Raw genomic sequence first — 23,745 nt, 5'->3', positions numbered from 1 at the left:
TTTTTTACCTAAAGTAATTAATTTATATTTCATTTATACGGAGTACTATTAAATCTAAAGTGTCAATTGGGGTGGGCCGACCCAGTCCATCATGACTCAAATCCGGCCATCAACGAAACAAGGCGGGTCTAGCTGGACTCATAGATTGAAAGGGCTTAAGTTGGACGATTTCTCAAACACGGTCTAACCAATTATTCATAAAAAAAATTTAAATTAGTTTATATTTTTAAAGTTTAAACTTACATTTAAATATTTTGAAAAATAATTCTAATAATGTAAATTTGAATATAAATATTTATGTAATAATACTATTAATATAATATTTTATGCAATTTTAAAGTCATCCAATGAACATATATATGAATTATACATAAAAATATAAAATCTGATAAATAGTGTAATCCTCTAAATAATTTTTTGTAATATCATCTAGTATAATTTTTAAAAAAAATATATGAAAAAAAAATTTATAGCACAACCCAACCCAACCCACTTCACCGGTGGGCCTGGGTCAAAATTTATAATAAGAAACTCAACCCACGTTGCCGATGAGCCCCGATGTATTCAATTACATAATGTTATTGGTATGAAAACCAATGGCTACTCCGTATCGGTGGGCCTGGGTCGGTTAGGGTTAAAATTTGTAATAAGAAAACCCAACCCACTTTACCGGTAAGTCCCGGTGTATTCAATTACATAATATGTTATTGGAATGATAACCAATGGCTACGCCACTTCGTAATCTCAAAATAATTAAGACTATTACCGAACTTCAAGAATCAGGGATCTGCATGTGTGATAACCCATTTTATGTCAACATTATTCGCAGGTTGGTCTCTAAGATAACATGCTATTATTGTTGTCAATCCATAGACTAATTTCGGTCTAAGTTGACAGTTCGAATACACTGTTTGACTTTTGTGTTTGTCGTTTGTTTTAGCTTTTGGAATAGAAGTTCTGAATACGATATGTTATGAAGGGAGAGTTGTCGAAAGCAAAACCGTCGATCACCTCAGTAATCTCCCAAATGACATCCTCTCTCGTGTGTTTGCCATGATGGATTTCAAGACCGTGGTTGGCACGGCAGTTCTTTTGAGGCGCTTTAGATATGCATGGACGATGTCATCGCACCTTGATATTAATGTGCTATACAATGGTGATAGATACGACGACCCTTTATTTGAAGAAAGCATGAGGCGTATCTTCACACTGCAAGAGAAATCAGATTTGATCTCCTTTTGCCTCTGTGTCAACAGTGAGATTAGTCCAGATTTTATAGAAGAGTGTATATTAAGTACGCCATTGATCGCAAGGTACAATCTTTTCTGTTGAGAGACTTTTTCTATGTAGAAACCTTTTCATTGCCTACTAAGTTGATGAGTTTGATTTCATTAGTATATTTAAGCTTGCATATCAAGATGCCTAATATTACCTAGGAAGATTGTATTGCCTAGTTTGGAAAGTTGAGCTTAAAGAATTTTGTTTTCTTAGACAAAAACAGTAGGACTCAGCCGGGTTTGTTCTTAGGGTGTCCTTGTCTAGAAGTGGTTATTCTGACGAAATGTAGTTTTAGTCGTGTTGACATACTGTAATGTTTGAAATTTGACTCCACTAGTCTTGGCAATTAGAGATTAAGAAGTGGAGTAGCCATTGGTTGCCATTTCAAGAACATATTATGCAGTTGAATACACCCGGTGTTTTTTACCTAGCACAAATGACCATTCTTGAGATTAACCTTTGGGAAGCCATTGCCTTCTCCGGAGACTATTTGTTTTGGTCTTATGAGTGATAGTAAGAAGTCAAGGTATGTAAGAATTTCTACAAGAAGTCTTACAACTTTATCATATTTATAGTCATTCCTTAACTTGTGTAAAATGGTACAACTCTGTCATATTTATAGTCATTCCTTACTTATTCTAGAATTCTCTACTTCATTCTTTTATATTCTAAATATATAGATTTTTCTCATATGAAATCTCGATATTTTCTTAAATAATATCAATAATCTAGAGAATTTCATATCTAGATAATTTTCCTAAAAATATTTAGATATTCTAATTTCTAATATGTAGAGAATTCTACATAATATCTACTCCATTCGTCCGTGAATAGAAGTCCCGTTTGTTCATTTTAGTCTGTCCACGAATAAGAGTCTCGGTTCATATTTACCATAATTGGTAATATGGTTCACACATTCTACTCACATTTCATTTAAAATTAATATATACAAGTGAAATTCATATTCCACTTAATTTTTTTTTCATTCACTTTTCTTAACATTTCTTAAAAAGTACCGACAAGAAATGAGACTTCTAATGACGGACGGAGAAAGTAGATATTTTTATTACAAAAATCAAGCTTATTTATTTATATTCCAACACAAACAACCGCTTGACGATTACATAGATTCTGTCAACCACCTTCATGAATTTGATGTGCCTTACCATGTACGCTTTGCAATTGACAAAGGTAATTATGTATTCATATTCATGGATTTTTTCTCTACCTCGGTAAGTGTACATTAGCTATTTACAAATATTCCATGTCTAATGTGTTGGAATTATGCTTGGTCAAATAAATTTGACCAATAATATATGCGACGAAACATCTAATTTCAATTTACGTTTGGAGTAGATGACCGTGGTATATTCATTTTCTCAAATCCGATTTTTGACTAGTGAGAAATAATTAATTAAAGTTGGTCACAATTGGAGATTATTCCATTTGTTCCTTGTTAAATGATTCACTTTCCTTTTTGGGATATCCAAGCTAAGTAAGTCATTTGTTTTTTTTTTGTTCTCTCTCTACTTTTTTTATCTGCCTTACTTTATTCTCTTCACATAACTAACAAAACTCCACTTTTTTGGGATATAAAGGAGTTATTAGCTGAAACCAATGGATTAATTAAGGGTGTTAATTATCCCACATTGGTGGAGAGAACATTATTAAACATATGTTTCCTACGTCCCCAAAGAATATGCACTTTAAGTTCGGCACAGGTTTTAATGTAAAATTAGTAAAGTAAGAAAGAAGTAGAGAGAAAAAGTAATTAAAGTATTATTAGTGGAGAATGAGTCCCACCTCATTTAAGATAGTTTTCAAAATTAGAAAGTGTATATTATTGTGGAACGGACTTAAAAGAAAATAGTGCATATTCTTGTGGGACTGTGGGAGTATGTAATAAGCTGCATTATTACGTGTAATAATTATTGTAGACTGGGATGGGTAGTGGAGCCCACACACGCGCCGCCGCCTTGCCTCGACGAGGCCGAGGCCGTGAGTCGTGCGCCTTGACCCGTGTCCAGTGTACTGTGGCCGTGTGCCGTGGACTTGGATCTTGACAATTAGTCTTTTGGTGATCTTTGGGTTGTTCTTTGTGGATAGTCGTTAAGCTTGGTTCGAGTCCCGTCTAATCTTTTTGGACCACCTCAAACGTAACAAAGTCCATGTTTGTCCATGTCGTGTGAGACACGCAACAAGGTCCACGATGGACCCCCACACATAGCGTGTTGCAACAAGGTCCACGATTGACCCCGAGGCATAGTGTGTGCCAAAAGGTCCACGATGGACCTCGACACACAACGTGTGCCAAAAGGTCCACTATGGACCCCGACGCATAGCATATCCAGATGCATCTGTCTCTTCAGCTCCCACAACGGCTTGTAACCTCTGATGGTTACAGTCAAGCCATCGTGACAGACATAATGACTGTTGACTTTAGCAGCTCCCATCGCATTGGACTTGGCCTATAAGCAGTCACTCCATGCATTGCACATAAGGATGTCAATGTAGCCCGCAACCCGTGGGCCGACCCGAATAACCCGCCAAATTTACAGGGTTAGGGCTGAAAATTTCTAGCCCGATAAAATTACAGCCCGATTAGCCCGCACCCGATTAACCCGCAACCCGTTAGGGCCAGACCCGAAAACCCGATGGACTGGCCTGAAAACCCGATAAAATTTCTATCGTTCTATTTGTTTGACTCTAATTCGACACTTCAATGGCAATTTTATAATATAGATTATTAAAAAAATAACTTTCAGTTTTATATATTAAATATATAAATTATATATTACATTTTTATTAACATATTAATAGATATATAAATTAGAAACTTCAAATTCACTGAAAAATATATTTAAATTTCTAAAACATGCTTTAAAATTTCTTGATGTTTACGTTTTATTTTGTATAAATATCAAAATATTAGTATTTGATCATGTTTATGTTTGAGTTTAAGCATATATCTTAAATTTATCATAATTAAATATTTTACATTTTATAAATATAACTAATTTTCACAATTATTTATTGGATTGAACGCGTGTTAATTTATCGGTAGCAACCCGATTAGCCCGCTGGGCTAGCCCGAAACCCGAGCTTTTAGGGTTAGGGTTGAACTTTTATAACCCGAAAAAATCACAGCCCGATTAGCTCGCACCCGATTGATCCGCAACCCGAATAGGGCTGGCCCGAAACCCGGTGGGCTGGCCCGATTGACATCCCTAATTGCACATATTACACACCAATGTATTCTCATTTGCATACTCTCTACCTCCCTCTGCACGCATAGTTTCTATCGAAATTCTTTCCCTGCAATCATCCAGTTCGGCGGAGCTTGTTCAGTTTGCGGTGCAACAATCAAAAAGACGAAGTCGTTTCATCTTTGGAGACAACACGTCAATCCGAAAGCACTACCAAAGCGTATTTCGTCTTGCTGAAAGGGAACTCCTCGACTTGGCTTACAATTATATCTACGGTTTATAGTTTCTGCTTTGTACTTTCGTTTCAGTTTATACTGTAGCTTAATCTACTTTCCATATTTTTGGTTTGTGAAGATAAAACATTGTTATACGCATGTGAGTTTGTTAGGTGATTGACTTAGTTGACTCTGCTATAACAAACAATCATTGCATTTGTAAAAAAATTCAGTGTGTTGGAGAGTATATAGATTGTATGCCTGCTCAATAGATTCAAAAGTGGTTAAATATGCTATTATGATTTATGACTAACATAGATTGTAATGTGGATGATTTTTTACTCTGTTTTGAGTCTGTCAATAAAAATAAATAAAACCTTGATTCGTAACAAAATTAGCATTTCATATGCAATTCTTTACTTCCGATGATTTTGTGGCAAAATGTTACACCAAATCCCCTATATATTTAACCATGACCACGCGTCTCCTTCTCCCGACCCAGCTTGTCGTCCACGGAGGGTCTTCTGAGACGACTTTGTAGCCCGCGTTCGAGTACAACTTCCTCGCCCCATGATCGTCCTCGTAGGCTCTGAGGACGAGATAGTCAAAGCCCCAACCAGCTGAGATTGCGTCGCATGCTTCTAGCAATGTCGTGGCCACCTTCTGCCTCCTGCCCGAAAAAAATAGTTTTCTCGTTTTGTCAAACAAAAATCATTCTAAGCCCAATAGTTATAAAATCTGCACAATATCTTAACTCATCATATTAAGATCTTTGATGGGAGTCGAACCTGAATCTGTTTAGAACGGCGATCCCGGACACGTAAATGTACTCTTTTGCCCCTAGGAGATGCTTGAGGACAGAATCTTCCCTTAGAACCGTTACATCCACTACTCCTGCAAGCTCTTTCTTTGAATCTTGGAATTCATCCCTTGATTCTGCTACTAAACATGCATACCTGTTTCTCGAAATCGTATAAATTACTATCATAATTTTAAGATAAGAGCAGTCTGACTTAAAATGTACGTTCTTATCATATTTTATCTAGTACTAAATAAACATGCATACTTGTTTCTCGAAATCGTATAAATTACTACGATAATTTTAAGATAGAGAGTGATCTGACTTAAAATGTGCGCTCTTATCATATTTTATTTAGTATCGTACTATTTCTTATTAAACGCCCCCATATTGTGGGCACTTTTCTAACACGCGATCTATCAAGTTTTTAGAAATATTTCGATGTTAGCATCTTTACCTATCCGGGGGTGAGTTTCGCAGCCGGTACATCAAGCCCTGAGAGCACTTCAGCCTGCGTACGAATATTGTGTTTTTCAGTCAAATATAAATGATGGTCCATAGCGTATCTTAGTAAAATATAGACACAAATGGATACTCACTCAATTTTTGTTTTTAATTTTTTAACTAAGATGACTCATTACTAAAAATAGAAATACATGTTATCTCTGTTTCATTCATTCTCTCTAACGTTACTCTCTCGTGCCGTCCAAATAAGGAGTCATCTTCGTTGGGACGGATAGTGTACATTTTTGTACCATTGCACTAGTATTATTCACTGTCTTCTTTAAAAATGAAATCACACATCTAGTGAGTATGGACGTCGGTATAACATTGCTAGATTGATTTTTACATTTTTATGAGCAAAGTACCCTCTCACTATAAGAGTTATATATGTATTTTTCATGAAAGAGGGCCATCATTTTGGTTTATTCATTCCCTATTAATGTATGTGTTGTGAATATAAAGCAATTTTTGACGACTTCTCTCGATGAATATTTTCAGAAATGAATAAATAGGTGAAGTCGCATTGATTGCCTTGTAGCACATTATAATGCAGATAAATTAGCTCTCGCAGGAGACGTTATTTTGGTAAATAAATTTCTTATAGCAATAATATACTATTATTATCAGAGACTTCTAATGGTTTAACGAATAAGGACACAAGTAATACTAGTGCAATGTACTCCATCCATTACATAAAAAAAATAGAGTCATTTTGTCATTTTTGATAAATTTAATAATAGTTGAGTCTTTTTATTAAATTCAACATATTTTATTATCACTTACTTTACTCCCTCTTACTTTATTCTCTTATTCTATATATCTTTTTCATTATTTAATATTTCTTTACTTAACTTATTTAATTATATTTTTTTCTTAAATCACGTACTAATAAGAAACGTCTACACTGTCGTGGAACAGAGTGAATATGAAACAAATAAGCAATTTTAGACTATTAGTTTTGGATCTAATTTTAAAGGGCATTATTTAAGAAAAATGAAGTACTGCTACGAAGTAACAAAACATAACACAAGTACTATGATTAATAATTTATCATAGTACTAACTTCGAAAGGTTGAAAACTTTAACACCTATTACACATTAGTCACTGGTACAGCAATAGTCATTAGATAAAGAGATTCAACACAATCACATTATTCGAAGAGGTCAACATAACTTCTTATGTCTCATAATCAACAGTTTTAATTAGGAGAATAACGTTAGAAATGGAAAATAGTTTTGTTTTCAGTTCCAATCTCTCTCTTTCTCGAAATCCAATAAACACGGAGTCGTTTGGGTTTTCATGAAACCAAATCATAAGTTAAAACATTATGTGACCATATTATGGTCAACTATAATCTGATTTATTAATATAGAAAAAAATCGATTTATTTATAATATTCGGTTCATTAAAAAAATCAATTTACTTTTATTTACTAAGTATATCTTTTAATTAAATTTGCTACCCTTTATTTTGCTTCACCATAAGTGGCGCCTGTTTTTTTTTCCCTCTTTCCCATTTATTTTTCCTTGATTCGCGGTAATGAAAAATTGTGCAACTATCCATATTCAGTTTATAAATATTATACTCCGTGCTTAGGGGAGTATAAATATTTTTCCTAAACCCTAATGTGAAAAGATAAATGTATAAAATTCTACATACACGATAAACCTAATTCCCGGTAAAGAAAAATCGTGCAACTATCCATCCATATTCAGTTTATAGAAAATATTATACTCCTTGTTATTATGTGAAAAGATACCCTGATTTAATGGAGTTCGGCCAGTTTTTTCTCAACTGCTTTAATCATTTTTATTATGTACTTATTTATTAAGTTGCTTTTAACATATTTAAAAATACTACTATAAAAATATTTGAATGGAGTTTGACCGGCTTTTTCTCAACTGATTTTATCAATTTATTTATTGAATGCTTTTAATATATTTTAAAATTTTAATATATAAATATTTAAAATAAATCGATTGTCAAATCATTTCATAATAATTTGGCAAAAAATATATATCTATCTATCAAAGTGTTAATCTACAAAATTATCAAAATATTGAAGTTCATAATAAGAGCATCTCTCCATCCATGGCAAGAGCATAGATGTAGGTAGGGGTGGGAATTCAGTCGGTTCGGTTCCGATCGAACCGATTAATCGGTTAACCGACTCCCATTTTTTCTGAAATCCAGAACCGAAACCGAACCCTTTGTCTGTCGGTTTGATTCCTCAAGGAATCGATTGGTTCGGTTTCGGTTCCAACGAAGGAACTGAACTCAAGTGCAATGTAATACATTAAGTAATAAGTCATAAAATCAAAAGCACAAAAACAATGATTCAATTCCATCATCAAAAACCAAAATTCCAACAAGTTTACAAAACTAAGTCCAAAACCAATATAAACCAACATTATTCATCAAACTAATTTCTACTTTTCTAAAAAAAATAAATAATAAAACTAAAATAAATATATAAAAATTAAATATTTAGAAAACAACGGTTATTCGGTTCTAGCCTTTCGATTCTCGGTTAGAACCGGGACCGAAATTAGCTTAAACTTAATAACCGGAATCGAACCTTAATCTTATTTTTTTGGTTCTCGGTTAACCGAAAACCGAAAAAATAAGGTTCGGTTCTCGGTTAACCAAGAACCGAGAACCGTTCCCCCATACCTAGATGTAGGCCTAGACCCACTTTTATTCATTTTTTACTATATGTTCTTCCGCGAGAGCACAACACTCAAATGACAAATCTATGCTCTTCCACAAGAGCATGCTCAAGGGGACCACCATTACATTATTCAATTTAAATAATACAATTGCTAAAAACATTTTCACAATATTAAAATGCATTGAAAATTTTTGAAATACTATTACAAATTATTAAAAAATTAAAAATGACATAATTAAAAAATCCTAAAAATTAAAAATCATATAATTAAATTCATAATGAAATTTTTTTGAAGTATGATGAGAGATAATTTGATGTAAAGAATGGATGATGAATGTGTGTATTTTTATAGATAATTTTGGGATAATTTTTATAAAAAATCAAAAAAATTTGAAAAAAAAAAAAGAAAAATGGCTATATTTTTGGGAATATTTTTTTTTTCTTTTTTTTTTGAATTCTTTTTTATTTTTTATAATTTTTTTTAAAAATAAATAAATTCAACAGCATAAAAACGATCCTATCCGGATGCGCTACATAGGCATGCTCTAAAGTGGAGCGTGGATATGATATTCATATTATCAATTTAGATTGAACTAGTATTAACACCGGCGGGACTTTAAATAATGAATACAGATTCCAATTAAAATGTAGAAAATAAGAAGTCGAAACAATACGAAGATTTACAAAATTAGAAATATACTTATCTCCCCACTCTAAATGAAGAATTGATAATAAAAATAAACTGTAAATAACTATACACAAAACCATGTTAGGTAGAGTAACACTATAAATAATAGTTATGGGACTCTTAACGAATCCACCAACATCAGCCAGACAATGAAAAATTATTATTAGTATAATCAAAATAAATCGAATATAACACATTTTAAAAAAATCATTTACATTTTTCACTATTTATGAAGAAATTAAGAAAGTTGCAAGATTATTATTCACTCCATCTCGTAAAAGATGTTACACTTGTGAAACGATACAGAATTTTAGAAGGTTTTATTTTATGAGTTAAGTGAAGAGGAGAAGATATACTCTATTTATATTAGTATGAGAGAAAACTTTTTCTAAAAATATAAATGTGACATGGAAAGTGAGACAAATTAAAAAGGAAAGTGAGACATCTTTTATTAGACGGAGGGAGTATATAAATATATAAATACATTAGAAAATTTTATCATTTACTATCATTTATCATTTATAATTTATAAGCGATCAAAATTTATAATAACAATAACCGACGAAAAATTGGACAACTGGACCAAATATTTAAAAAATACTCCATATTAAAAATAGCCCAATTAAATTATTAAGAAAAGCCCACACAGAAAATAACATGAGAAGTAAAATATATGCAATCCTCTGAAATAGCCCAATTAAAATAGCCTCTTTTTTTTTAAAAGCCCAACATCGAATAAAATTGAACAATCCCAAACGACTTTCAAAAATAATTTATCTAAATTAACTAATCACAATTTAAAAGTATAATTAAAGTTACATTAATTATGATATAATAACATATTATAGAAAAGAAATACTAGTACTAGTATAGAGGATTTTATCATTTTTGCCGCAACCGATGAAACCCCAACCGACCCCAAATTATCTTTGTTTTTGATTCCTATTGAGCATTTATTTCCCCAAAATATATATATTTCCATATATGAAACCCCCTTCGTTTTTTATTCCTAATATTCATCACTTGCCTTATTTAATGTATCCAAATCAAAAATTGCCTTTTGGGGATCGATCCCTTTCCCCTATATATATAGACCCGTCGATCAAGACGCACACACTCACATCGCCCTTCTCCTCCCTGTTGCTGCCGAGACATCTCTCCACAGCCCTCACTTGGTGTTTTAATCGATTCCATATTTTCCCATCGGAATTGTTGAATATGGAAAGGTGTGTTGGTGCGTACGTAGCAGCTCCTCCGACTCCGAGGACGAAGGAAATCGAAGGGGATAAAAGCAGCCTCGCTTATCAGCGAACGGAATGGGAGGCCTTGAGGAAGAGCATCAACGGACTTCTGAACAAAGTGAACGCGGCCAACATCAAGAACGTCATCCCGGAGCTCTTCTCGGAGAATCTGATACGAGGCCGGGGGCTCTTCTGCCGAGCCTGCATCAAGTCTCAGATGGCGTCTCCATGCTTCACCGATGTATTTGCCGCTCTGGCTTCTGTGGTCAACACAAAGTTCCCTGACATAGGATGTCTTCTCGTGGGGAGGATCGTACTAGTGCTGAAGAGGGCCTACAAACGCAACGACAAGCTACAGCTACTCGCGTGCATCAAGTTCATAGCTCACCTGGTGAAGCAGCAGGTGGTTGATGAGCTCATTGCCCTTGAGCTGCTCACCTTGCTGCTGGAAAACCCCACCCATGATAGTGTTGAGGTTGCTGTTGCCTTTGTTACCGAATGTGGATCTTTCCTCGTGCTGCAGGACCATCACCGTGCATGCACTATCGTCTTCGACCTCTTTCGTACAATTCTCCATGAGGGACAACTAGATAAGCGCGTCCAGTTCTTGATCGAAGGCCTCTTTGCGTTGCGCAAAGCAGCAAAGTTTCAGGGCGTCCCTCCAGAACTCGACCTGGTGGACCAGGATGACCGAATCACTCATCAAGTTTCTCTGTTGGATGATATAGATGGTCACAACAGTTTAGATGTTTTCCATCCCGATCCCCACTTCCTCCAGAATGAGACCAGGTATGAAGACATAAAAAGGCAAATACTACCTCCTGATGATGATGATGATGATGATGATGATGAAGCAGAGGATGATGATGATGAAGAATCTGCTTCAGCATGTCCAGTCTCAATCAAGGACGACACTGAGACAAACTTGATTAACCTCCGCAGAACCATCTACTTAACCATCATGTCCAGTCTCAATTTTGAAGAAGCAGGGCACAAGCTCTTAAAGATTATCAAACTAGAGGGGGCTGCTGGTCAGGAGATGGAACTCTGCCATATGCTTTTGGAGTGTTGCAGCCAGTGCACAGCCTACTCCCGCTACTATGCACTTGTTGCCCAGAGGTTGTGTCTCATCAACAAAATCCATCAGGACAACTTCCACTAATGTTTTGCCCTACACTATTCTACTGTCCACCGTCTTGACACCATCAAACTATCCAACCTCGCTAAGTTCTATGCACATTTGATTGCCACCGATGCCTTGCCCTGGCATGTTTTGGCCCTCATATCCCTCACCGAACAAGACACCACCTCTTCTTCTCGTATATTCATCAAAGTTCTCTTCCTTGAACTGTGCGAACAACTCGGTCTTTCATTGCTTGATCAACGTCTCTTGCAACACTCCATTTTCCCCAAGGACGGCCATCCCAAAAACACAAGGTTTGCTATTAACTTCTTCACTTCCATTGGCCTTGGTGGCCTCACACAACACCTGCGGGACTATCTCAATCTCACCAACAAGCCCAAGTCCTTATCCCGTGTTTCTGGTACCGAATCCGGCCATCCCAACAAGAGGATCAGAAGAAATTAGTGTAGTATTCATTTATTTTTACTCATGGCTCCTCGATCTGTTAAATGAGAGGGATTGACAATTATAAACACTATTGTTTTTTTTGTAAATCACTTTTGCAATAAAAGTTAAATTCTCATATCCTTCTCTGCTTACTATCCTCAAGACTTACATACTCCATTGTATATTTTTATTTTCAAACCCTCGCCTGGTAACTATTCAGTGCACTTCAATAACTAATACTATGTAAACATATTCACCATTTTATGTGGATATGAAGCAAAACAAGATAATTAAGCTTACTTTAATCAGGATTTAAGGAATTATATGCCTGTCGTTGGCTTTCCTATGGCAATTATACACCTTATGGCAACTGAGCTTAATGAGTGTGTCTATGCCATGCTAGACTTTGACAATATGCAATTCAGATACACGAGCAACAAGAATGAGATGAGACATGCCCATGATGGCTGAGAACACTAAGATACTCATGCATATACTACAAAAATTTACTATCTAAGGAATACAAAGCCAAATGAGGCTAACACGAGAAACAGATCACTCTGCCTTATTAAAACGACATTGAAATGAATTTATCAGCGGCATAAATGGGAGCTGGTCTCCAAGAGCTATGTTTTCTTAATCATCCAGAAACACTTTATAATGTTATCATAGACAAGGATCATGGCTAGAGTTCTTGTGAAAATGACTACACAAGTTTACTGCATTATCACATCACTGGTAGGTACCTCATATTCTATCTACACGGGAGGGAGGCTCCAGAAGAGCGGAACCAGTAGGCATTGCCGATGAAAAACAAAACAAGAAATCATTGGTTTAGATCTCTTCGGAAGCACACAAACTATCTATGCTCTCAGCTAAGAATGTCCAGTGACAATTAACGTACAGTAATAATAATAAGGAAATGACAATCTGTCATGACATATTGCAAAAGGATAGTAAGCGTTATTGTCAATGCAGAATCAGTAGCATTCCAGCAACTTATGGATATAATCCAATGTCATCATGCCCCCTTATACATGAACCAATGGTTGCCTCAATTCCATACTTCAAAATCAGAAACATCACCTATTACTTCTATTTGGTGATACATATGGAGAAATCTAACAATCAAACTACTTTTATCAGATTCAGAAATCTCCAACTCATTAGCATTCCAGATATGTAAAAAAATCTCACTGAAGTCCAATTTCAATGTAATTAATTCAAAAATTCGATCTAACTACATCCATAAGCACAAATATTTTACCAAGTTCTCTGCATTGTATTTGTACTACTAATAATTTAAGAAGCTAAAAGAAAAAAAGCAGTGCATTACACAGGAAAAGCCCCAATTTGTAGTGGATATTGCATACCTATAAGATGCGAGATTGGAAGTGGAGCAGGAACGAAAAGGAAGCCCAATCATGCTTGGATCGAGCCTCCGCCAAACTTCGATCGTGTTATCATCAGCTCTGTTGTCCTCTTCCTCCGCCGCTAAGTACGCCGGAAATTGATCTGAATATCTTCAGCTTCCCCTCTTTCACTGCAGAGTGGTGGCTGGAGCAGTAGACTTTTATCAAATTAAATATATAAAATGAATGTTTACTAAAACATCTTTTTCTGATTTTAAATGAATATTTACTAAAATAATTAGAGAATTAATTAAAAATAAAAAATTAGCTACCATATTGCTTCGATTTCCATTTGAGAGGATAATTGGTGAAATGTATGCTAACTTATTTAGGAGATGTTGGTGAATTGGGAAAATAAAGAACACTATTTTCAAATTTCTTAACTTGCAAGATGGTAATCCCTCTGTTTCATAATAGATGTCGCACTTTCCTTTTTAATTTTTATCCCACGAAAGACATTTCCTTTTTTTTGGAAAAAATTCTCTCTTACATAAATATAAAAATTATATTTTCTCTCTTCATTTAACACATAAAACAAAATCTTCTAAAATCTCTGCCGTCCCACAAGTCTGACATCTTTTGTAGGACGGAGGGAATACAACTCTTCCATATTTATAGCCATTCCTTACTAGAATTCCCTACTTTATTCTTTTCTGTTCTAAATATCTGGATCTTTCTCATATAAAATATATATATTTTCTTAAATAATATCTATAATCTAAAGAATTTCATATTTTCTCCTTGATAAACCGTGTCCAGATGCATTAGTCTCTTCAGCCTCCGCAACGGCTAGTAACCTCCTGTGGTTACAGTCAAGTCATCATGATAGACATAATGAATGTTGACTTCAGCAGCTCTCAACGCATTGGACTTGGCCTATAAACAGTCACTCCATGCATTGCACACATTACATACCAACGTATTCTCATTTACATAGCTTTCTACCTTTCTCTGCATAGTTTCTGTCCAAATTCTTTCCCCGCCATCATCCAGTTCGCCGAAGTTTGTATAGTCTGCGGTGAAGCAATGAAAAAGACGAAGTCATTTTATCTTTGGTGATGACACACAAATCCGAGAACACTACCAAAGCGTATCTAATATTGTGGAAAGGGAACTCCTTGACTCGGCTTACAATTGTATCTACGGTTTATAGTTTATGCTTTGTACTTTCGTTTCAGTTTATAGTTTAGCTTAATATACTTTCCACTTGGAGAGTATATAGATTGTATGCATGCTCAATATATCATAGAAGAGTTGTTTTGATTCTGTCAATAAAAAAAAATAAAACCTTGATTCGTAACAAAATTAGCATTTCATATGCAATTCTTTACTTCCGATGATTTTGTGGCAAAATGTGACACCAAATCCCCTACATATTTAACCATGACCACGCGTCTCCTTCTCCCGACCCAGCTTGTCGTCCACGGAGGGTCTTCTGAGACGACTTTGTATCCCGCGTTCGAGTACAACTTCCTCGCCCCATGATCGTCCTCGTAGGCTCTGAGGACGAGATAGTCAAAGCCCCAACCAGCTGAGATTGCGTCGCATGCTTCTAGCAATGTCGTGGCCACCTTCTGCCTCCTGCCCGAAAAAAATAGTTTTCTCGTTTTGTCAAACAAAAATCATTCTCAGCCCAAAACATAGTTATAAAATCTGCACAATATCTTAACTCATCATATTAAGATCTTTGATGGGATTCGAACCTGAATCTGTTTAGAACTGCGATCCCCGACACGTAAATGTACTCTTTTGCCCCTAGGAGATGCTTGAGGACCGAATCTTCCCTTAGAACCGTTACATCCACTACTCCTGCAAGCTCTTTCTTTGAATCTTGGAATTCATCCCTTGGCTCTGCTACTAAACATGCATACCTATTTCTTGAAATCGTATAAATTACTATGATAATTTTAAGATAAGAGCAATCTGACTTAAAATGTGCGTTCTTATCATATTTTATCTAGTACTAAATAAACATGCATACTTGTTTCTCGAAATCGTATAAATTACTACGATAATTTTAAGATAGAGAGTGGTCTGACTTAAAATGTGCGTTCTTATCATATTTTATCTAGTATCATACTATTTCTTATTAAACGCCCCCATATTGTGGGCACTTTTCTAACGCGCGATCTATCAAGTTTTTAGAAATATTTCGATGTTAGCATCTTTACCTATCCGGGGGTGAGTTTCGCAGCCGGTACATCAGCCCTGAGAGCACTTCAGCCTGCGTACGAATAAGTAGTGATCGTTAAGAGAGACGTTTAATTAAGTAGTTCGTTTGGTTTACTAGACTTGATATGACAAGTTAAACTATATTGTGTAGATTTATACTACAAGGTTTTTTTTAAGACAAAAAATTTCATGATTTTAAGACATAATAGGAGAATGTTGTGGTTACCTTAAAGAAATCGAAGAATACATCATCAAAGAAAAAGGCTGGCTCATGGAATGCCTCAGCTTGAACATATGCAACTTGTCTCATTTCTTCCTCTGTCTCGAGCATTCTCCTCACTTTCCAATTTCCTTGTCGAACGAAATCGCCCTCGGTTATCGTTGAGTCGAGCTTCTCGTAGGCCGAACTCACGTGGTGCTCGTTTATCGCTGAGCCGAGCTTCTCGTAGGCCGAATTCACCTTATCATAAGACAAGGTCACTTCTGTTGATGTTGAAGAATTGCAACAATGAATTAGCCCTCTATTCTTGATTGATCTCCCTCTTCTTTGATTGGCTAAACCCAAACCTATGTTGCACAACACCATTCCTCGACATCTCCAAAAGAGTTCTTGTCCTGACCCTTTAGCCACAATAGAGAGATTATGATGCAAATGAGCCATCATCTCTTTCTCTCAAGAACCAAGGATTTAATTAAGCATTTGAAGAAGAATGCTCTCTCTAATGTGTATGTTCACTAAGTAGTCCATTGAGACCATCATCACATCTAATTTGAATATCATAAATTTTCATGAATGACAATTCATGACAAAATTGAATGCTTTCTTGATTAGATTGAGGTCTAGAAAGATTGTGTTCGATTCCATTTCCACGTGTGGAGTCGTTCTTGGCAAATGTTTTTCCTCCACAAACAAATACTGTTAGAGGGATAAGGCTATAATTGTGTGTGGCTGTGGCATTTTTCAGTACATCATAGCAAAAATATCCACTCTCATAGAATCCAACGTGGCAGGACATGCGACTGAAACGTGTCTTCCTCACAAGAAGCCACGATTGCTAGGAAGGAAGAGATTAAAATTTGTTTTGGATTTTGGGCCTCCAGCCCAACCTAGATAATATTTGGCATTGGGCTATTTTATGGGCCACTCTGACTGATCATTGTGAAATCAAGTTCTACAGTGTTAGCCCTCTTACCATTTAATTTTAATTTGTTTAATTAACTATTATTATGGTTGATTGGTAGTGTATAACATTTTTTACAATATAACTATTAGTTAGAGCCTACTAAATAATTTATTATTGGCATAAAAATGCTGAGTTGTCGGATGATCTAATCTAAATAGACCAAGAGAGATTTTCCTCTTTTCAAAAGAAAAAGTAAAACACAAATACGGAGTATAAATTTTTTGGAAAATTAAGAGTGAGGATATCTTGTGCAGATTACCTAATCAGGAAAATAGAAATTGCTAAGTCTTTGAAAATACTACTCCCTCCGTTTTACAGTAATAGAGACATTTTATTTTCTGCATTCGTTTTGGAAAAATGATAGTAAATAGTTAAAGTGAAGAGAAAATAAAGTAAGAAAGAGAATAATGTAGACTAGAGTCTTATCTACAATATTTTCTCTCTTACTTAACTTTTTCTCCACTTTAACTATTTAAAATTATTTTTTCAAAATGAGTGTGCAAAATAAAATGTCTCTATTACTGTGGAACAGAGGGAGTACAAAACAGTATGATGAACTGAATTAACGTCTATTTTTAATAATTTTTTTCTTTTTTTCCCTTAAATATAACAAAACCCCTATGCCTAATATCATAGAAAATCATTGGCTTTCGAATTTAATACAACTCAAAAAAATTGCTTTACTATTAGGTGATGTTCAGTTTGCAAGATAAAACAATATCAAGATACAATCTAAGATTGAGTTGTGAGATTATTTTAGTCATAGAAGGTCAGCTATGACTAATTATCCCATGATTATCCATCTATAATTGAATTATAGGATTGAATTTCATGAACCAAACACACAACAAATTTAATCTTGGATACAATCTTGCAAATCGAACACCCCCTTAATGGATACTTCTAATACCATCTTACACTAATAAAAGTATAGTATTGAGATTTATTCATTCATGCGGGTCCATAATGGAATAGCAAATATTGTAGGGGTCAAAATGCAATAAAACACAAACTAAAATACCAGATTCTGCTTCCTTGTCCGAGAACCTACTCGAGACTCCACATTCCCTAAAACAAACAAAAAACATCCACTTCCACTGCAAATGTCCATTTTCCCCCTCCCATCTCGAGATTTCTCTAGAAATTCAAAACCAAAATTTCTCCCTTTATAAACCCCTCTTCCCGCCCCCTCCACCTCTCCACCAGAACACCCAAATTTAAAAAAACGATCAAGAATCAATCCACGCAGCGATCATGGCTACTGCAGCTCAACTGAACTACCCATTTCCCCAAATCGCAAAACAAAATCCCTTTCTGGGCTCGACCAAGATCAAGAAAGCATCAATCTTGCATCTGGGTTTGCGGAGAAAAGGCGGCAGCAACGGATACAAACCGCTGAGAGTGGTGAGCGAGAAAGTGGTGGGGATCGATTTAGGCACGACGAACTCGGCCGTGGCGGCGATGGAGGGCGGGCAGCCGACGATCGTGACGAACGCGGAGGGGCAGCGGACGACGCCGTCGGTGGTGGCGTACACCAAGGGAGGGGACAGGCTGGTCGGGCAGATCGCGAAGAGGCAGGCGGTGGTGAACCCGGAGAACACCTTCTTCTCGGTGAAGAGGTTTATCGGGAGGAAGATGAATGAGGTGGATGATGAGTCGAAGCAGGTGTCGTATAGGGTGGTGAGGGATGATATTGGGAATGTCAAGGTGGAGTGCCCTGCTACTGGTAATCTGTTTGCTCCTGAGGAGATTTCTGCTCAGGTAATTTTTGTTTTCTGGGTTTGGGAAAAGATTGGATTTTTATTGTTGGTGTGGCGATTTTGGTCTGTGTTGTTGGTGTGATTGAGGCAAGATGTGATTTTGGTTGATGTTGTGAGTGTGATTGATGTTGCAAGTGTAGCTAAGAGGTGGATTTTGAAAGAGATTTGGGAAAAGATTGGATTTTTATGTCAATTCTTGTATTTTTGTGCTGATTTTGGTCTATGCTGTTAGTGTGATTGAGGCAAGATGTGGTTTTGGTTTATGTTGTGTGTGAGTGTAGCTAAGAGGTGGATTTTGAAAGAGATTTTAGGTGAAAGATGTGATTTTTATAGGTTGCTTTATGGTACCGAGTTTGGGAATTAGGGCTCGTGACACGTGGTTGAGTTTTTCGTTTATTTTGTGGCGATTTGTTGATGTTTTGAGTGTGATTGTAGCTAAGATTAGGTGATTTTAGGTGATAAGTGTGTAATTTTGGTGGTTGAGTTTTGGGGATTTAGGTTGCTTTGTTGATCTTGATGTGGTTTGAATGTTTTTTTGTGAATATTGGGGTATTGTGATTGGTGTTGCAAGTGTGATTGTATCTAATGGTGGTTTTGAGGGTGATTTTAGATGAAAGATGTGATTTTGGTGGTTGGATTTTGGGATTTAGGTTGCTTTCTTGATCTTGATTTGGTTTTACCGTTTAAGTGCATTTTGGGGTGATTTGCCACTCTTTTCTGTTATCTTTTAGCTGTGTTGTTAGTTTATTGACTGTTTGGAATTGGTTTATGACATAATTTTTTTTCATCTTAGGTGTTGCGAAAGCTTGTGGACGACGCCTCCAAGTTCTTGAACGATAAGGTCACTAAAGCGGTTATCACAGTGCCGGCCTACTTCAATGACTCGCAGAGAACTGCAACAAAAGATGCTGGCCGTATAGCTGGCTTGGACGTCCTTCGCATCATCAATGAGCCCACAGCTGCGTCTCTGGCTTACGGGTTCGAGAAGAAAAACAACGAGACCATCTTAGTCTTCGATTTAGGAGGCGGGACGTTTGATGTTTCAGGTACTCAACACTACTACTCATTGTGGCGTTAAATCTTCGTTTCGTATCGTGTTTTGAAGCTTTTTAACCTGACTGGGGTGAATACGTGCAGTTCTTGAGGTCGGAGATGGAGTGTTCGAGGTGCTTTCCACCTCAGGCGACACACATTTGGGTGGTGATGATTTTGACAAGGTATGGATTTGTCTAAAATGATCAATTAATCTTGGTGTTTTTTGTGGTACTAACATGTGAAACGCGTTGGAATGAAACAGAGGATCGTTGATTGGCTAGCCGATAGCTTCAGGAAAGACGAAGGCATCGATCTCCTCAAGGACAAGCAGGCGCTGCAACGCCTTACCGAGGCAGCTGAGAAGGCAAAGATCGAGCTCTCGTCTCTGACTCAGACTAACATAAGGTATAACCCTTTGTTTCTCACCGTGCTTTCGTGTGATGTATGAACTTGTTTATAGAGGGGTTTTGTCGTGTGACAGCTTGCCCTTTGTCACTGCTACTGCGGATGGTCCGAAGCACATTGATACGACGTTGACACGAGCTAAATTCGAGGACTTGTGCTCTGATTTACTAGACAGGTACATATTAACATATGCTTCTCTAGATTTTTGAACACTTTGATTGATTCTTGTACTCATCTGAGATTCATTTGTTTGCAGGCTTAAGACGCCGGTTCAAACCGCATTAAACGATGCAAACCTCTCGATCAAGGAGATAGACGAAGTGATTCTAGTTGGAGGGTCGACTCGGATCCCTGCTGTCCAAGAGGTCGTCAAGAAGATGACCGGAAAAGACCCTAATGTCACGGTCAACCCAGACGAGGTGGTTGCTCTCGGAGCTGCAGTTCAGGTAAACGCCATCTCCATCGTCGTCGTTATCTCATATTTTCGCTTGGTTTTGCTGTGATTTGACGATCTTCGTGCCAGGCCGGTGTGTTGGCAGGGGACGTGAGCGACATCGTGCTCTTGGACGTGACTCCTCTGTCGCTCGGGTTGGAGACGTTGGGAGGGGTGATGACGAAGATCATACCGAGAAACACGACGCTGCCAACCTCCAAGTCGGAGGTCTTCTCCACGGCCGCGGACGGGCAGACGAGCGTGGAGATCAACGTGCTGCAAGGCGAGAGAGAATTCGTGAAGGACAACAAATCCTTGGGGAGTTTCCGGTTGGACGGCATCCCACCCGCTCCCCGTGGCGTCCCTCAGATAGAGGTGAAATTCGACATAGACGCCAACGGGATCCTCTCCGTCGCGGCCATCGACAAGGGGACCGGGAAGAAGCAGGACATCACCATAACCGGCGCCAGCACATTGCCTAAGGACGAGGTATATGCCCAAACTTTTATTCCCTCCGTCCCGCTTTAGCAATCTCATTGACTTTTATGCCCTCTTTTTATAAAAATGATAAAAAATAGTTAAAGAAGAGAAATGGTAAATTAAGAGAGAATAATATATAGAAGAGTCTAATCTACATTATTGTCTCACTTACTTTATTATTTTTCTACTTTAACCATTTTTTATTATTTTTACAAAAAGAAGGCAGAAAAGTCAATGGGACTGCTAAAGCAGGACGGAGAGAGTATAATATTGTAAAAATTGCACTTATATATTGCTTACACATTTTCTAATTCTCCGATGTGCGATGGTTTGAACCTCAACAGACACTTTAAATCATCGAAAGCTCTGATCCTTTTGCGTACTTTTTCAGGTTGATCGGATGGTGAAAGACGCGGAGAGATACGCGAAGGAAGACAAGGAGAGACGGGAGGCCATCGACACCAAGAACCAGGCGGAATCTGTCGTGTACCAAACCGAGAAGCAGTTGAAAGAGGTCGGGGACAAAGTAGGCGCGGACGTGAAAGAGAAGGTGGAATCGAAGCTGAAGGAGTTGAAAGATTCAATTTCTAGTGGAACAACTCAAGCCATCAAGGATGCAATGGCAGCACTCAACCAAGAAGTGATGCAGCTAGGCCAGGCTCTGTACAGTCAGCCGGGAGCCGCGGCAGCTGATGGTGGCGAGCCTGCGGCTGGCGGCCCTAGCTCGGCCGGGAAGTCGGATGGAGACGGAGACGGAGAAGTCATCGATGCGGACTTCACTGAGAGCAGCTAATTAGTGTGTTTTGTAAAGAAAATTTATGTGAATTTTGAGAGTGTTTTTTTTGTTTTTGTTTAGTATAGGTTGTTTGTTTAATAACTAGGTTTGAGTAAATGTTGGTTATGGATTGAACTATTGTAAATGAGTATGTATAGATATATGATACTTGACATAATTCCATGGCATAATTGTCACTTGCAACTAACTAATTTAATTTGGTTATATACAAATCGATGATTGTAATCTAGAAAATAAAAGTTTGCCATTTTCATGAATGTTCAATGGAGATAGTAATTTTCAAAAGAAATTTCGACCAAGTAATTATCTGCTGATGTAATGGAAACATGGAAAATGTTGTACCTTGAAAACATTTGTGGATTTCAACCAGTGTTAGTACTCGATTCGATAAGTATTAGTACTACTATTTTTTGGGAACACTACACATAATTTGTCTCGAATCAATGGAAATGGACTGGAATTAAAGAAAATTAAATTGAAAGTGGAAAATACTCCTATCTAACTATAGTCCGTTCACATATATGATAAATCAACCGGCATTTTCATTTGCATATAGGGGAAAATATTTACCTATTCTTTTACATTTGCAATAAAGAATCATGAAGGAAAATTGCCAAAAAAAAGTTATATTCAATTCTGATATGACCTGTTATTTTAAAAATTAGTTAGAAAAATCATGAAACTATAATTTGTTATTAAATATGGTGAAAATTTTTTGCCCTACATGTAATAGAGTGTTGAATGTTGATATTTTAGAATCAAATGAGGGCAATTTCTTTATGAACATACAACATTGTTTAACTGACCGACAATAACGCCTGTGTATAATTTTTTGGCAGTCATATCATCAGATACAATTTCGTGCAAAATAAAAAATAAAATAATATACAACGGGAGTACTACTAATATCTTGAACATAAATATATAATTATATATCATGTATAGTAGTCGACAAACATAAATATACACAACATTATGTTTATTATTAGTATATCCGCGAGCGAGAGAAATTGAAAGTGCGACTTTACCTTTGGATGATATTTACAGCTTGAAGAGACGCCTAAAAGCGCTAAACAACTTACCTTTCTTCTTCCCATGACTCGACCCGTTGCATTTCCCACCACCACCTCCGTCGATTCTCGAGTAGCCCTCGTCGGTGACCGAGGCCGATCTCCGCATGGCCGAGGCCGAGACCGGCCTCTCCCCCTCCTCGTCGTGGCGGGCGAGGAGGACCCCGAAGGCCTCCCCGTGCTCGGGGATGGAGGAGGCGCGGGCGGCCCTGAGGCGGGCCGCGGTGGGGTCCGGGGTGGGGTTGAACTTGGAGGGGGCGAGCGAGAATTCGGCGAAGTCGAGGGACTTGGAGCGGTGGCTCGGGGTGGCTTTCTTGATCCTCGAGTAGCCGTTCATCCTGTGCTTGGAGAAGGGGGAGCAGATGTGGTCGAGGTGAGGGAGGAGGGATGGGAACTCTTGGAAGATGGTGCAGCTTGAGTCGATTATGAATGTGTTTGTGATGCCTAGATTTGGAGGGAAAGACATTTCTTTTTCTCTCTATGGTTGTGGAGTTTGTGTTTGTGTTGGTGTTGGGGTTGGTTTGGTGGTTTTTGATCAATTATATATATGGTTGATTGATTGTGTTGAGTAACACATCTAGATTAGTACTAATAGTACTCCTGCCGTCCCATTTTAGGAGTCTCAGTTGAGTTCGGCACGAGTTTTAAGAAATGTAAAGGAAAGTTGGTGAAAGTAGATAGTAGAATGTGTGTCCTACTTTTAAAATAAAATGTGAGTGGAAAAAGGTGAGTGGAATGTGGGGCCTATTACCAATAATAGAATATTCTAACCAGGACTCCTAAAGTGGGACGGAGGGAGTATTTTTTTTCTAAGCATGATTTTGA

The 23,745-nt window shown here is 37.1% G+C and overlaps 3 protein-coding genes and 1 pseudogene across 3 annotated transcripts; 2 read left to right on the top strand and 2 right to left on the bottom strand.

The window, feature by feature from the left end:
- Positions 1–5,077: 5,077 nt before the first annotated feature.
- Positions 5,078–6,220, bottom strand: LOC148933032 (GCN5-related N-acetyltransferase 10, chloroplastic-like). Its single transcript, XM_089063217.1, has 4 exons — positions 6,192–6,220; positions 5,956–6,009; positions 5,488–5,655; positions 5,078–5,369 (listed from the first exon to the last, which is right to left on the bottom strand). The coding sequence occupies exons 1-4, from the start codon at positions 6,218–6,220 to the stop codon at positions 5,144–5,146; spliced, it is 477 nt and encodes a 158-aa protein (XP_088919343.1). The 3' UTR covers positions 5,078–5,143.
- A 4,146-nt stretch (positions 6,221–10,366) lies between these two features.
- Positions 10,367–12,248, top strand: LOC125221576 (pre-mRNA-splicing factor cwc22 pseudogene; annotated as a pseudogene).
- Positions 12,249–14,857: 2,609 nt separating this feature from the next.
- LOC125221577 (GCN5-related N-acetyltransferase 10, chloroplastic) lies at positions 14,858–16,625 on the bottom strand. Its single transcript, XM_048123717.2, has 4 exons — positions 15,984–16,625; positions 15,757–15,809; positions 15,289–15,456; positions 14,858–15,166 (listed from the first exon to the last, which is right to left on the bottom strand). The coding sequence occupies exons 1-4, from the start codon at positions 16,419–16,421 to the stop codon at positions 14,899–14,901; spliced, it is 927 nt and encodes a 308-aa protein (XP_047979674.1). The 5' UTR covers positions 16,422–16,625; the 3' UTR covers positions 14,858–14,898.
- Positions 16,626–18,073: 1,448 nt separating this feature from the next.
- Positions 18,074–22,020, top strand: LOC125222867 (stromal 70 kDa heat shock-related protein, chloroplastic-like). The gene is made up of 8 exons (XM_048125712.2): positions 18,074–18,702; positions 19,495–19,747; positions 19,839–19,918; positions 19,999–20,141; positions 20,218–20,316; positions 20,398–20,587; positions 20,665–21,063; positions 21,446–22,020. Exons 1-8 carry the CDS (start codon positions 18,196–18,198, stop codon positions 21,845–21,847), a joined length of 2,073 nt encoding a protein of 690 aa, XP_047981669.1. The 5' UTR covers positions 18,074–18,195; the 3' UTR covers positions 21,848–22,020.
- Positions 22,021–23,745: the final 1,725 nt, after the last annotated feature.

The sequence above is a fragment of the Salvia hispanica genome, chromosome 1 (genome assembly GCF_029641045.1).
Source record: "Salvia hispanica isolate PSC_SH4W2 chromosome 1, Shi_PSC_v1, whole genome shotgun sequence".
NCBI classification, from domain to species: domain Eukaryota; kingdom Viridiplantae; phylum Streptophyta; class Magnoliopsida; order Lamiales; family Lamiaceae; genus Salvia; species Salvia hispanica.
Note: the sequence above shows the minus strand (reverse complement) of the source record. Positions and strands in the feature narration are given on the sequence as shown.

What these genes read in the sequence shown, in the direction of transcription:
- LOC148933032 (XM_089063217.1), bottom strand. Translation starts at nt 6,220, where the DNA reads ATGACTCCTTATTTGGACGGCACGAGAGA. An exon ending in TATTTGGACGGCACGAGAGA is followed by an intron (nt 6,010 to 6,191) that starts GTAACGTTAGAG and finishes ATTCGTACGCAG; the next exon opens with GCTGAAGTGCTCTCAGGGCT. An exon ending in CGAAACTCACCCCCGGATAG is followed by an intron (nt 5,656 to 5,955) that starts GTAAAGATGCTA and finishes TTCGAGAAACAG; the next exon opens with GTATGCATGTTTAGTAGCAG.
- LOC125221577 (XM_048123717.2), bottom strand. Translation starts at nt 16,421, where the DNA reads ATGATGGCTCATTTGCATCATAATCTCTCTATTGTGGCTAAAGGGTCA. An exon ending in CGAAACTCACCCCCGGATAG is followed by an intron (nt 15,457 to 15,756) that starts GTAAAGATGCTA and finishes TTCAAGAAATAG; the next exon opens with GTATGCATGTTTAGTAGCAG. An exon ending in GCAGTTCTAAACAGATTCAG is followed by an intron (nt 15,167 to 15,288) that starts GTTCGAATCCCA and finishes TTTTTCGGGCAG; the next exon opens with GAGGCAGAAGGTGGCCACGA.
- LOC125222867 (XM_048125712.2), top strand. Translation starts at nt 18,196, where the DNA reads ATGGCTACTGCAGCTCAACTGAACTACCCATTTCCCCAAATCGCAAAA. An exon ending in CGGGACGTTTGATGTTTCAG is followed by an intron (nt 19,748 to 19,838) that starts GTACTCAACACT and finishes GAATACGTGCAG; the next exon opens with TTCTTGAGGTCGGAGATGGA. An exon ending in CTGACTCAGACTAACATAAG is followed by an intron (nt 20,142 to 20,217) that starts GTATAACCCTTT and finishes GTCGTGTGACAG; the next exon opens with CTTGCCCTTTGTCACTGCTA.